Below are 15,547 nucleotides of genomic sequence, written 5' to 3'. Positions count from 1 at the left end.
CTTCGGGTATGAGAGTGGAAAGGTTCTCCTTATACCGTGGGTCGAGCAGTGTGTACACCCAGTAATCCGTAGTGGCCAGAATGCGTGTAATGCGAGGGTCTCGAGAAAGGCATCCTAACATGAAGTCAGCCATGTGTGCCAGGGTACCTGTACGCAACACATGGCTGTCCTCACTAGGAAGATCACTTTCAGGATCCTCCTCCTCCTCCGGCCATAAACGCTGAAAGGATGACAGGCAAGCAGCATGGGTACCCTCAGCAGTGGGCCAAGCTGTCTCTTCCCCCTCCTCCTCATGCTCCTACCCCTCCTCCTCAACACGCTGAGATATAGACATGAGGGTGCTCTGACTATCCAGCGACATACTGTCTTCCCACGCCTTCGTTTCCGAGCGCAAAGCGTCTGCCTTTATGCTTTGCAGGGAACTTCTCAAGAGGCATAGCAGAGGAATGGTGATGCTAATGATTGCAGCATCCCCGCTCACCATCTGGGTAGACTCCTCAAAGTTTCCAAGGACCTGGCAGATGGCTGCCAACCAGGCCCACTCTTCTGTAAAGAATTGAGGAGGCTGACTCCCACTACGCCGCCCATGTTGGAGTTGGTATTCCACTATAGCTCTACGCTGCTCATAGAGCCTGGCCAACATGTGGAGCGTAGAGTTCCACTGTGTGGGCACGTCGCACAGCAGTCGGTGCACTGGCAGATTAAACCGATGTTGCAGGGTCCGCAGGGTGGCAGCGTCTGTCTTGGACTTGCGGAAATGTGCGCTGACCCGGCGCACCTTTCCGAGCAGGTATGACAAGCGTGGGTAGCTTTTCAGAAAGTGCTGAACCACCAAATTAAAGACATGGGCCAGGCATGGCACGTGCGTGAGGCTGCCGAGCTGCAGAGCCGCCACCAGGTTACGGCCGTTGTCACACACGATCATGCCCGGTTGGAGGCTCAGCAGCGAAAGCCAGCGGTCGGTCTGCTCTGTCAGACCCTGCAGCAGTTCGTGGGCCGTGTGCCTCTTCTCTCCTAAGCTGAGTAGTTTCAGCACGGCCTGCTGACGCTTGCCCACCGCTGTGCTGCCACGCCGCGCGACACCAACTGCTGGCGACGTGCTGCTGCTGCTGACACATCTTGATTGCGAGACAGAGGTTGCGTTGGAGGATGAGGAGGAGGAGGAGGGTGGTTTAGTGGAGGAAGCATACACCGCCGCAGATACCAGCACCGAGCTGGGGCCTGCAATTCTGGGGGGTGGGTAGGACATGAGCGGTCCCAGGCTCTGACTCTGTCCCAGCCTCCACTACATTTACCCAATGTGCCGTCAGGGAGATATAGTGGCCCTGCCTGCCTGTGCTTGTCCACGTGTCCGTTGTTAAGTGGACCTTGGCAGTAACCGCGTTGGTGAGGGCGCGTACAATGTTGCGGGAGACATGGTCGTGCAGAGCTGGGACGGCACATCGGGAAAAGTAGTGGCGACTGGGAACTGAGTAGCGCGGGGCCGCCGCCGCCATCATGCTTTTGAAAGCCTCCGTTTCCACAAGCCTATACGGCAGCATCTCCAGGCTGATCAATTTGGCTATGTGCACGTTTAACGCTTGAGCGTACGGGCGCGTGGCGGCATACTTGCGCTTGCGCTCAAACAGTTGCGCTAGCGACGTCTGGACGCTGCGCTGAGAGACATTGCTGGATGGGGCCGAGGACAGCGGAGGTGAGGGTGTGGGTGCAGGCCGGTAGGCACTCGTGCCTGTGTCCTGAGAGGGGGGTTGGATCTCAGTGGCAGGTTGGGGCACAGGGGGAGAGGCAGTGGTGCAAACCGGAGGCGGTGAACGGCCTTCGTCCCACCTTGTGGGGTGCTTGGCCATCATATGCCTGTGCATGCTGGTGGTGGTGGCTCCCCAGCTGATCTTGGCGCGACAAAGGTTGCACACCACTGTTCGTCGGTCGTCAGGCGTCTCTGTGAAAAACTGCCACACCTTAGAGCACCTTGGCCTCTGCAGGGTGGCATGGCGCGAGGGGGCGCTTTGGGAAACAGTTGGTGGATTATTCAGTCTGGCCCTGCCTCTACCCCTAGCCACCGCACTGGCTCGGCCTGTGCCCACACCCTGACTTGGGCCTCCGCATCCTCGCCCGCATCCACGTCCTCTAGGCCTACCCCTACCCCTCAGCAAGCTGTATTACCAGTAGTGCAGAAATAGAATGCTGTAATTAAATGTGCCGCTTATTGGCCTGTGGTTGGAGGCTGACTTCGCTTACGGAACGCACAGCAGAGCCAGGAAAGAATTTTGCGCAAGCCTGCTGTAACACTTAGCTGGCTGCGTATGAATTAGGACAAGTACCCCCAGCAGAGACCCAGTACACTTGTGGACAGGAATACAGCAGTGATGTAAGAGGCAACACAGAGGCAGGAAAGAATTTTGCGCAAGCCTGCTGTAACACTTAGCTGGCTGCGTATGAATTAGGACAACTACCACCAGCAGAGACCCAGTACACTGAGGACGGTCACAGGCAGCCCAAATAGATTTTTTTCCCCAAATGTTTTTGGAAAGGCCCACTGCCCATATACACTAAATATGTCTTCTGTCCCTGCCTCACCACTACTGGCCCTGGACAATGTAAAATTACTGCAGGACGCAATGCTCTGCACGGCCGATATACAAAAAAAAAAAAAATGTGCAACACTGCAAAAAGCAGCCTCCACACTACTACACACGGTTAGATGTGGCCCTAAGAAGGACCGTTGGGGTTCTTGAAGCCTAAAATAACTCCTAAGTAGAGATGAGCGAACGTACTCGTCCGAGCTTGATACTCGTTCGAGTATTAGCGTATTCGAGATGCTCGTTACTCGAGACGAGTACCACGCGATGTTCGAGTTACTTTCACTTTCATCTCCATCAAAAACGGGGACCTTTTAGCTTCATCAATCTGTGTATTATATTCATCCTCCTCCTGAAACCTCACGTAATCACGCCGAATGGGCAATTTTTCTTAGGCCCACAAGGCTCAGTCATATGACTTTAGTAAACAATATTTATACGTTTCAATGCTCATTAAAGTGTTGAAACTTGCACCTGAACCAATTTTTATTTTAACTGGGCTGCCTCCAGGCCTAGGTACAAATTAAGCCACATTAACCAAAGCGATTAATGGGTTTCACCTGCCCTCTTGGTTGGGCATGGGCAATTTTTCTGAGGTACATTAGTACTGTTGGTACACCAATTTTTTGGGCCCTTGCCTACAGTGTAATCCTAGTAATTTTTATGAGCTTCGCCTGCACTCATGGTACAGCAAGGTGTGTGGGGTTGGCCTACACTTTTGCTACATAAATGTAACTGGGGCCTTCTCTATACTGCAACTACTGAAATGTGCAAGAGACTGTTATCTCCCTAAACTGATGCAACGGGAATGTTACTGTGGCCTGTCTTGACTGCTACTACTACTGAAATGGAACTAATACTGTGCTCCCCCTATACTGCTGCTTCGGAATTGTTACTGGGGCCTGTCTTGACTGCTACTACTACTGAAATGGAACTAATACTGTGCTCCCCCTATACTGCTGCTTGGGAATTGTTACTGGGGCCTGTCTGGACTGCTACTACTACTGAAATGGAACTAATACTGTGCTCCCCCTATACTGCTGCTAGTGATATGTTACTGGGGCCTGTCCCTAATGCTACCGCTGAAATGTTACTAATTCTGGGCTCTACCTATACCGCTGCTAATGCTATGTCACTGGCGTGTGGAAACGGAGGCTTCCCAAAGACATGATGGTGGCGAGGCCATTTCCCACCAACGCGGTTACTGTTAAGGTGCATATAACCACGGACACGTGGAGAGGACACATAGTGCCTCAAAAACATCCCCCTCCTCCTCCAACAATGAAAATATTCTTGGCAAATACCTTTGCATAGGTCCGTCTTGTGGCAGTACAAGAATTTCACCTTTACTGACACAACAAGAGAGCCCCCCCACCATCCCCCCGCCACGGCCCACTTAATCCTGGCCGCATTCCAAAAACCAACTAAATAAAACCGCGCTACTAGGTGCGCAGTCGCCACCACATTCCCACCAACGCGGTTACTGTTAAGGTACATAATACCACTCTGACTGGGGCATGCACTGTGGGCCGAAGCCCACCTGCATTTAATCTGACGTTAGCTTTGCTGTCCAGGGCACTGCAATGGGATATATTTATGTACCGCCGATGGCTTCCTGGGACCCACCCATGTTGTCGGTCCACACGGAGTTGTGACTGCCTGTGTCTACTTATAAAGAACCCCAGTCTCACTGGGGCATGCAGTGTGGACCGAAGCCCACCTGCATTAAACCTGACGTTACCTCAGCTGTGATGGGCAATGCAATGGGATATATTTATGTACCGCCGGTGGGTTCCAGGGAGCCACCCATGTCGTGGGTCCACAGGGACTTCACATTAGGGAGTTGTACCTGCCAGTGTCTATGTATTAAAAACCCCGGTCAGACTGGGGGATGCAGTGTGGGCCGAAGACCACCTGAATTTAATCGGACGTTATCTCAGCTGTGATGGGCAATGCAATGGGATATATTTATGTACCGCCGGTGGCTTCCTGGAACCCACCCATGCTATCGGTTCACACGGAGTTGTAACTGCATGTGTCTACTTCTAAAGAACCCCAGTCTGACTGGGGCATGTAGTGTGGGCTGTAGCCCACCTGCATTAAACCTGACGTTACCTCAGCTGTGATGGGCAATGCAATGGGATATATTTATGTACCGCCGGTGGGTTCCAGGGAGCCACCCATGCCGTGGGTCCACAGGGACTTCACATTAGGGAGTTGTACCTGCCAGTGTCTATGTATTAAAAACCCTGGTAAGACTGGGGCATGCAGTGTGGGCCGAAGACCACCTGCATTTAATCGGACGTTACCTCAGCTGTGATGGGCAATGTAATGGGATATATTTATGTACCGCCGGTGGCTTCCTGGAACCCAACCATGCTGTCGGTCCACACGGAGTTGTAACTGCATGTGTCTACTTCTAAAGAACCCCAGTCTGACTGGGGCATGCAGTGTGGGCCGAAGCCCACCTGCATTAAACCTGACGTTACCTCAGCTGTGATGGGCAATGCAATGGGATATATTTATGTACCGCCGGTGGGTTTCCAGGGAGCCACCCATGCTGTGGGTCCACAGGGACTTCACATTAGGGAGTTGTACCTGTCAGTGTCTATGTATTAAAAACCCCGGTCAGACTGGGGCTTGCCCTATCAGTTTCTCTGTCGTTCCCATCACTTTCTTGAATTGCCCAGATTTTCACAAATGAAAACCTTAGCGAGTATCGGCGATATACAAAAATGCTCTCGTCGCCCATTGACTTCAATGGGGTTCGTTACTCGAAACGAACCCTCGAGCATCGCGAAACGTTCGTCTCGAGTAATGAGCACCCGAGCATTTTGGTGCTCGCTCATCTCTAATTCTAACCCTTTTCTTCTCATTCTATATTTCTTATCCGGGTGTCCCTTTCTTTCTATGCCAAACAATTGTCAAAGGGCAAAAACATCAGTAGTGAAGATAGAATTTATTAACATAATAGTTTAAACCTATGTTGAATTACAGATAAAACTAGGTTGTTCATTCTCTCCTATCAGAGACTTAAGGATGTGTATTGCCTGGAATATTATATTTGTCTGATATTTTGTGAATAAATCAGGTAGTACATGTGAATGCATAAAACTTTATATGTTGTTAGGGGCAACATTTGCCTTATGTTGCAAGAACTCTCTTTTTTTAGTCACCAAAACATCTGGCTAGTCAAAAGACTAATGACCACCTGTCCGTCCGTGAGTGAGTTACATGCTCCACCTCTAACCACATGACATCATCACAGGTCCTTCATACCAAGTGAGGGAGTTACATGCTCCGCCCCTGATCACATAAGCACATGGCTGCTATCCGGCTAGGTGTTCATTAGTACTCCATAGCAACTGAGGCTGCAGGGTGTTTGGAGGGGATGTAGTCCAACCAATAATCAGCACAGGGATGAAGGAACTATGATGACGTCACCATCATATAATCAGGGGCAAAGCATGTAACTCACTCGGGATGAAGTACCTGTGATGACATCACCATTATGTGATCAGGGGCGGAGTATGTAACTCATTCACTTGGGATAAAGGGCCTGTGATGACATCACCATCATGTGATCATCATCATGAGTGGAGCGTGATAGTGATGTCATCACAGGTCCTTCATCCTGTGCTTTTTTAAAAATATAAAACAAAATGTAAACCAAACAGAGAAACAGCAAATATGCATAGTGTGTGTCAGCAGCCTCAGACATCGTCCAAAGTTGCCAGTTCAGTCATTATAAATTATTTGCAGACTTAATACAGTTAGCAGTGGTTCTCTGCAAACTATACAGCTGGCTGATAAATTATATAAAACTACACTAAAAAATAAACAAAAAAAACTAAATAAAAAAAAAAAGGAAACCTGAAGAAAGCAAGTGGTAGGGGACATGTCTATGGTGGTGGTTGAGATGTTAGAGGTCTGGCAAAGTTGGCACTTCAAGCGGCTTCAAAAGAGAAAGAGTAAATAAAAAATGTAACAGCACATCTGAAATCATAAGTAAGTTTAAACACAAAAACTTTATTAATACAATTATATCAATATTGCCATACCCCCCAGACAATGAAAAGCAATTATAAGAGACTACACAGTAACTTCCATAATACGTATTACCAATCAATACCCCTCCTCTTCCATAATAAGGCAAAAACGCTTGAGAAAAGAGTTTCTCCTTGAAATATTTATGACACTGCTTTTAAAGTAAGCACCACACCCGCTGCCTTCCTTGGCACAACTTTTGATTTAGGATGCCCAAAGTGGGCCTTCTTTGTTTCCAGTGACACCCCTGTGCTATGATTGACACTAGAGATGAGCGAGCATACTCGATAAGGCAAACTACTTGAGCGAGTAGTGCCGTATTCGAGTACCTGCCCGCTCGTCTCTAAAGATTTTGGGGCCGGCAGGGGATGGGGAGCGGTGGGGGAGAGCGGGGGGGGGGGGTCATCTCTCTCTCCCCCCTGCTCACCGCCGCAACTCACCTCTCACCTGCGCCGGCAGCCGAATCTTTAGAGATGAGCGGGCAGGTACTCGAATAAGGCACTACTTGCTTGAGTAGTTTGCCTTATTGAGTATGCTCGCTCATCTCTAATTGACACCCACACAACTCTACACTATGTTGACAAGTTTTTGGGAGGAGGAGTATTTCCCAGATGCGCGGTTGTATTCCCACGCAATTTGGGGGGCTTTCACTGCATTGGGTACCTTCTGGAGTGCAAATTAGTTAACTAGATTTTCACTCCCATTAACTTTAATTGGAGTCGCAATTGACCATCCCGATTTATGATCATTTTTGTGAAAATCGACCCGATACTGACATGAGCCCATTACTCCACTAATCGCTCATCATTATAAATATACTCTCCCGATGTTTAAATAAATGATTGCTATCGTCGAATCCTAGGCTGCATTGTTTCTAGTTTTATATTGGATCTAAGGATTTTATATGTAATTCTTAATTCTTTATATTTTATATTTACCGCTCAAGTTCCTACATTTACACATTGCTGTTAATTTTCAATTTTCTGCTTCAGCCCATACCCTCTTAAAATCAGCCAACAAAAATCTAACAATGCTGCAGTCAAAATTCATAACATGAATCGAGCTTTATCTGATCATTACTCTGCGAGTTACATTTTAGAATAGCCCCTCCATGTTTCATTTCATTTGAGCCTCTTCTCTTAATGTCAGTTTTAGGGAAGAAATAAATGAATGTATTATAAATGCAGCTAGGCTCAGAACGATGGTTGGGACAAAACAAAAGCCATCATAGAATCAGTGGGGCCCACAGTTCCAAAGCCATGCAGCCAGCCCCACTGAACTGAGGACATGACCGTTCATATGTAAAACTTATGTTAGAGATTAACCCTTTCCAATCTAATTTTGGATTCAGGGTTTCCTAAAAGGCTTTCTCTTTTTGCTGTTATACAACAGTGCCATCTGCTGGCTAAAGTCAGTGTGTGTGCACCAGAGAGGCTCCAACAGCAGAGTGACTGTCAATAGACGGTAAGAATACCCTGTAGGACGTCTTCAGACATTGGAGCTATACAAGTTTCATTTAGAATGTAGGAAGACGTTAGACAGGGGATTGGAAAGGGTTAAAGAGAGAAGGCTTCATGTATAGGGCCCCCAGGCAGTAAATAGAATGAATGCAGTATAATTGCTCACCTGGAATGACTGTCTTTAACCTGGCATTACATGCACCAGAAATTGAACTCTTGGGCGGCAATGCACGAGGGTTAGTAGCCGGCTGAGGAGATCAGAGCTGTGTAATAATGCAATCTATGACAAGATATAGGCCAGACCCTTCATCAGGCACACACCACTGTTACACCAGAATAACATCTTTATAATTATATACATTATAAATTCTCACAGAACAGTGAGATAGCAGCTCCTTAAAACTCAGTCTTTGTTCCTCCTTGAAAATGTATAAATAAGTTGATAAATTGTGTGAATAAATTAAATTGGTTGTTACCAAATTTGAAGTTCTTTATTTTTTTGCAAACTTTTCATTTCATACATTAAGATATCGCAGATTTTGGGGACTGCAGATACCTTACCAGCCTCTTACACAAAGCTCTGACGAGCGTTTGCTGAGCATTTGTCTACGAAAATAGTTTTCTTTGCCCACTCAATTTCACTTTGTTGTACGATAGATATGGTTATCAGACCCCTATTTTGGATTGCCTGCTAAGTCCCCAGACCACTTTCTTTAGTTAGTAGTTTGTCTCTCAGTTTACTGTATGGGGGTCTTGTAAAAAATTAGTCCTAAGGACAAGAGTGGTTTTGCATATTGGGGGCCACTCCAACTTCAAGTGTCTTTTTGAAGTGGAATGTTAGATAATATGAGTAGTGTCTGCATCCACTTGTATTACTGATATTTTTCTTTTTCTCACAACTCCTTTTTCTACATGACCACCATAGTCATTTTTTAATCTATCATGTTTAAAAGTAATCAACTGTGAAGAACCGAACTCTTGCTTTACTTTCTTCCCTTTCCTATGAAGGCATTCTTCAGCCAGCTACTGTAAATGTGAATGTGGCAACTTATCAAACACGTTGGACCTAATACTGATGATAGATGCCTATCTGTTTTCCAGTTGTGAAATACGAGATCAGTGTCTACACAGGCGATTTAGAGCAAGCAGGAACTCAGGCTCCGGTTCACATCTGCTTGTATGGAGAACGCGGAGACTCAGGAAAAAGATATTTATTTAGACCAAACTCGTTAAATCTTTTTCAACAAGGACAGGTACAATTCATGTAATTTTGACAGCACTAAGTATATTGCTGCTTTCTTACCTACATAATTCCCATATGTCATAGAGATAATATGTTTTAATAACATGCTGGATAGACAAAATGTTAAAGAGATTGTCTTCATAGGAAAACTCCTGTCAACATGCCCAATTAGGGCAGTCCTCTACCTCTGTGAACCAGAACAAGATAAGAGGGTTCCTGTGTTAGCTTTTTGATGCATAGTGTAGCGTTTCCATCACTAGGTTGGAGTCCTGGGCACAGCCACGAGGTTGAGCCGGGGTTGGTACACGGAGATGTCAAAGCGGCACAGAGGATTAAGGGGAGACATGGGCAGGAAATATGCCAGGGGTCAATACACAGTGATGTCAATCTTCTTATTATAGGCAACACAGAAGGAGAACTTGGTTAAAGTCTGGTAGGCACAATAAACATGCAGGGAATGAGGGAACAGGGCCAGGGTGATATAGAAAGCTTATTGGGGAAGGTACAAGACCTAGACAGGGAAACACAGAGCTAGGAACATGAAACAGGAGACAATGGAAGAGGAACAAGGTACTAGGACTCAGGGGAGCTAACCAGCATGCTGAATAGCTCAATCAGCAGAGGCATTGCCTGGAGCATGAGAGGTAGCAGGTTTGAGTCCTGACACATAGACTCAAGCAAATTAAGCTGAGCTTCTGAATGAGTTTGGCACTCTTAATAGCACCTAAATTCAAATACCTTATCAAATAGGTGGATTGGGGATCTGTCTAGTGATTGCAAATGTACTAACTGACAGAGTTTTGTTAAACTATCTTAGACATACTAGGATAAAAGGATCTGCCTAATGGCAAATAATATTAAAGTCGTTCTCATGTGTTTGAAACACATTATGGGTTTGACAGCTGAGTTGCATGTAACTTGATGGCACAGCAGCTATCAGACAAAGACGGAAGAAAGATTTTACGAACACAATAATCTTTACTAAAACAGGAAACATGGCTGAGTTTTATTCCATAGGGGAGCACATATTACTCAACTGCTTTTTTTCAATAAAGGTACATACTAACGATATATCTCTACCTTGGATTTACAAAGCACTTGGAACTTAATTGTAACTAGCCATCTCCATCACTCATCTATATACACTTAAAGGTCCATGGCAACACACAATCATCACGGCCTAACGCACCATAGGTGCAGAAAACTTTCTTAGTGATCGTACATGTGCAGTGGGCTAGACCAAGTGCAGACCGACGGTAAGGGAAAAGCAGTGGGGAATAAGATGGTTGTCAACGGTGGTTCTGCTGCTCCCCTAAAACATAGAAAATCGTGGTCTAGGCCGGTAAGCCACATGCAAAGTGGTAAAAAACAAAGCAAATAAAATAAACAATATAGGCAGCTGTTATGACCTGCTACTTGCAGAGTTGGGTAGGGGCAGATGTTGGTTATCGTGATGACAGTCCGTATATGGGTAGGGACCCATTTTGGACACAAATAATAAAGTATTAAAATTGGAGAATAAACAAAAATGGGGATAGTAGTCCTTGTACCTGAAGTATTAGTGTGGTACCTCAGTGCAGTACTTCGGTGATGGGAAGAGACTTCAGGCCACAGACTGTAGATGATAAAAACAACTTTGAACTATTTAATTGCCAGGAGTGTCACATTATTGATGTGAAAACAGTAGCATAGCTTTACATCACATTGATTAGAAGTATGTGAAGACTTTGAATTGCACTAGTAGACATTGCATTACAAACACTTAAAACACTTCCTCGGGGAGTTGTGGTAGCACATTGCAGTAAAACGCTTCCAGCCTTCATCCCTGGCCTTTTCTAATACTGTGCATAAAATCTGCTGACTTGGTTCCTTCCTTTTCTCTTCTATTTCCCTCTGTTCTCTCTTCTCTCACCATCATAAACTTGGTTTCGTACTCACACTTTATTAGACTCTCTCCTAGAAGACTTTGTAAAGATGTTTGCCTTGTTCCTCCCTGGTCTTCTCTCCATAAACTCCAGCACTGGACTGGCTAACCCCACCCACTCTCTACCTTTTATACCTTTCCTCTCCACCAATCCTGAACTAGGGGAACTCTCTTTATCCAATCCCAGGCTAGCTAGGGGTGACTAGCAGGTGTAAGAGCAGATTATGGTGTTCTATGCACATTCATGCAGTGTAGGGTAGTAAGAACACCAAAGGTTAACACTTTCCTTACCATTTAAAGTGAGATACACATAATTACACACACTCACAAATATATACACATACATTTACATTAAGTAAACAATAGCAGTGCTGTGGGACCCCAACTCTGGGGTACTACACCTAATGCAGATCAAGATTTCATTACTTCTATCTCACGTACACTTTTCTTGGCACAGAATGCTATTACCACCAAAGTGCCTTGTCCTCCCATCACAAACAATATTTCTACACAGCATTGCCCACTAACTATACATAGCATTGCTACTCTTGCAAACTCACTTAAACTAAGCACAGTTGATCATAATCCCCTTTTACCAATGTCCATCTGAGGAGACACTCACCTAGTCTCATACATCTGTAAAGTCCTTACAGTGTGTGCACACAAACAATTCGAGACAAGATTTATATATCTAGCCCTTTTGTCCTTTTCCCAGATCCATGGCACAATCAGTTGTTTCTTCTGGGACCAAGTCCCATGTGGGAGGGGAGACTTTCTCTCCTTCCATACAGTGTGTTGCTGCCATCATTTTCAGCCTGCAGCTCATCAGGGCCCTCGAGTTCTCTCTGATCTTCCAATCAAATTGCCCTCTTGCCATCCGGCTTTAGTCACAGTTGCGGCTTGCACCCTGATGCCGCTCCTCACAAAAGTCTCTTGTTCACTCCACAGCATGGAGATACAGATACACACATGGTTCACACCACTCTCAGACTCTCAAGGAGCCGGTATTAGTGTATCTTGATGCCACCAGAAGCTAGGGGTTTGACAGGAGGAACGCCCCTATCACACCCCCAGCTCCTGATAGGGTGAAGGTACAAAGGTTCTAGCTGCACAGTGCACATTGCTTAATGGCTGCCCAGCATTTTTAGCCTCACAGTTACTTCGGTTCTTAGCCGTACATCATGAGCTGTCAATGCTGGCATGTAACCAGCATTAAGATGTTATAATCAGGGGCGTAACTATAGTGGGTGCAGGGGATGCGGTTTCACCCGGGCCCAGGAGCTTTAGGGGGCCCATAAGGCCTCTCTTCTCCATATAGGTAGCCCAGTACTATTAATAAAACATTATAATTAGGGGCCCCGCTACACATTTTGCATTGGGGCCCAGAAGCTTTAAGTTAGGCCTCTGGTTATAATGTATGCCTAAGAACCGACGTAACCGTGAGCCTGCAGGGCAGCCATAAAGCAATGTGCACTGTGCAGCGATAACTGTAAGTGTACCGCCCGTTCCCAGCTCCTGGGCAGCCCCAGCCTCACTGCTGCATCAGCTGGCAGCTGTAGCTGCGTCTGTGCTGCCTGCAAGGCCATTCCCCTGCTCACCCCGATGTTGTAGCTGGGCCCGCATGTGTTGTCCGGCTCCGTTGGGACTTCCTGCCGCCCAGCGCCTCTGTTCCCTCACTGCTGCTCCCCCGCTCAGCGCTCGCAATTAGGTCTGCCACAGTGAGAGACGGCCACTTGGCGCTGGTGTCGGCTGTCTCACATCTCTCTGATTTCTTCCGACCGCTGCCTCGGTGGTGATGAGCACTCACCGCTCCTAAGGCACTGGCAATCCGCAGCTGGGCTCACATTTCTTCTGGCCAGTGCCTCGGTGCTCATGAACAATCACAGCTCCTAAGGCACTGGGGCTCCACAACTAGGCTATAGTTACTGCCTTCCAGGACCTAGACCATCAGCACATGTCCAGCCAATTACATTCAGGGGGCATTACCCCCCCTGTCTATCTTGACTCTACCAGGACTTCCTGGTGGCGTCAAGATACACTAATACCCAAGGAGCCTTCTGACCCCTCTCACCACTCTCCATTCAGTGGCTTCTGCCACCTTAAGAGCTGAACTGTTGTGGCCCTTCTTTTTGCAGCTGCCCTCTGCTCTTCTCTCTAGAGCAGTGACATAGATCAAATACCTTTTAAAGGGCACCAGAAGCACTGAGAATGTTCCTGATAGTTTGGATCAGTGCGTGGGGCTGCACTATTCCCTATTGACAGTCTATTATTCACGGCTGCATCACTGAGGATGCAGAGCTTTCCCTTCCAACACTTTAAGCACCCTTTTCTCAGTGCCTTCAGTTCTCTGAGCCACAGTGCTTGGCCAGTCCTCGACTGAAAGTGCCTGACAGTTTTCTCTCTCCTTGTCTCTTTCCTGGATACATCACTATTTGCAGGGGTGGTGCTTAGCAGCAGTGGCCAGGCCTTTTGTCTTATTGGCTGAGCCGCTAATGTCAGAGCATAGCGGGGCATCGTTCACCCCTCTTACATGTCTGCCAACAAAAGAATGAATCCTCAAGGTTCATTCATGCAGAGAAAACATAAATCAGAGTGAAGGTCTCAGACCTATTCTGCTTCTCAAAAAAGTCTTATGTCATGCTACTCATAGTAAATTATGGCACCAATTTTTTTTTATTACCCCCTTCTTTAGTAGTTTAATTTCCCTTTCCTCCTAGCAGCAATACAATGTTTTCCTAAAGTGATCCAATCCAGGCAGGAAATAGTTAAAAAAAGGACTTAACGAGCCATATCTATAGGCTTTTGCCAAGCAAGACCAATGATTCAGTGCAGTAACATAAAAGAAAAAATCAGAGGTTGATGTTCCTTTTTCATAAACAGACATGTAGAAAAATCAATTTTCTCATAGAATGACATAGCAGTATAATACAGCCGGCAATAGTAGTACAAGTAAATGAGCAGTGGATGTATTATGCAGTGGTTCCTCACATTTAACTTTGTTCTCGTTCCTTAGGTTGATGTGTTTGAAATTGAAGCTGTGTCACTTGGGAAGCTACAGAGAGTGCTCCTAGGCTGCGAGGCCAATCACAAGTCAGAGTACTGGTATTGTGAGAAAGTAATCATCAGGGAACAAGGCGAACTCTCAAAATATATCTTCAATTGTGAAAGGTAACATTATTCATACCATCACAATTCTACTTCGTGCATTTTTAAATGCTGTATATCTGTATACCCTCAAGGATACTTATATGTTTGATGTCAGTTTTATGGAATTTAAGCCCACCAATATTCCAGGGCCTGTGTGTCATTTCCTTAAGATCTCACTGCCTGTCACATGGGCATTCATTCTTTCAACACATTTATTTTTTAAGTTCAGAGTAAAACGAAAAATTTCCATTTTAACCCAACCGAGACCCACGATGTAATACATAATGCCAAGCAAACCTAAGCTGTAAGTCACAGGAGATGTGCGGAAAATTTAAAGTTGCCAAAAGTTAAAGGGGTTTTTCAGGCAACTATGTAAAGAAATGGTGTTTAATCCAATTTCAATCCTGCACAGATGGTATTAAAGGGGTTATCAAGGTGAAAATTTTTAGAGGCAATTTAGAATAGTGGCAAAAGCATAAAAACGTCAGCTGACGTGATTTGGGTTTACTGAAGGGATTGGCTACAGCTGTCGCAATAGGCGCAGGTGACGCAAGAATTGGGGTACAATGTGGACACCAGGCGTACAAAAATATGTATGTTTTATTTTAACAAATAAACTTGGAGATTAAAAGTTGGCAGTAGATGATTCTGTTAATAGATAGGCAATAGGCGATTATTCGTAAATTTTAGCTAACCTAATTGACTCTAGCCAAGCGTTACTTAACTCTAATGCGAGTGGAATGTAGTAGCAATCTGTTATAAATCACAAAGATCAGCAATAGAGATGAGCGAGCATACTCGTTTAGGACAAATACTGGAGCGAGTATCGTCCTTTTCAAGTATCTGCCTGCTCGTCCACAAAGATTCGGGTGCCGGCGGGGGGCGACCAGGGAGAGCAGGGGGGAACGGGGGGGGGGGGGGGGATCTCTCTCCCCCTCCCCCCGCTACCCCCTGCTCACTCCCGCAACCCACTCCTCAACAGTGCCGGCATCCGAATCTTTGCGGACGAGCAGGCAGATACTCAAAAAGGGTGATACTTGCTCGAGTATTTGTCCTTAACGAGTATGCTCGCTCATCTCTAATCAGCAACACACTTCAACTGTGCAGCACGTGGTAGTACCACCAAATGTTTCAACCCAGCATTGGT

At 46.2% G+C, this 15,547-nt stretch overlaps 1 protein-coding gene across 1 annotated transcript in view; it reads left to right on the top strand.

Moving 5' to 3' along the window:
* Window positions 1–15,547, top strand: part of LOC136578686 (lipoxygenase homology domain-containing protein 1-like) — a 325,705-nt gene that overhangs the window by 147,884 nt on the left and 162,274 nt on the right. Inside the window, exons 20-21 of the mRNA XM_066578875.1 lie at window positions 9,188–9,339; window positions 14,267–14,421. Coding sequence (XP_066434972.1) covers window positions 9,188–9,339; window positions 14,267–14,421 — 307 coding nt within the window. The remainder of the gene's footprint in view (window positions 1–9,187; window positions 9,340–14,266; window positions 14,422–15,547) is intronic.

This window comes from Eleutherodactylus coqui, chromosome 9 (genome assembly GCF_035609145.1).
Source record: "Eleutherodactylus coqui strain aEleCoq1 chromosome 9, aEleCoq1.hap1, whole genome shotgun sequence".
In the NCBI taxonomy this organism is placed as follows: Eukaryota; Metazoa; Chordata; class Amphibia; order Anura; family Eleutherodactylidae; genus Eleutherodactylus; species Eleutherodactylus coqui.
This window is presented reverse-complemented; position numbering and strand designations above follow the sequence as displayed.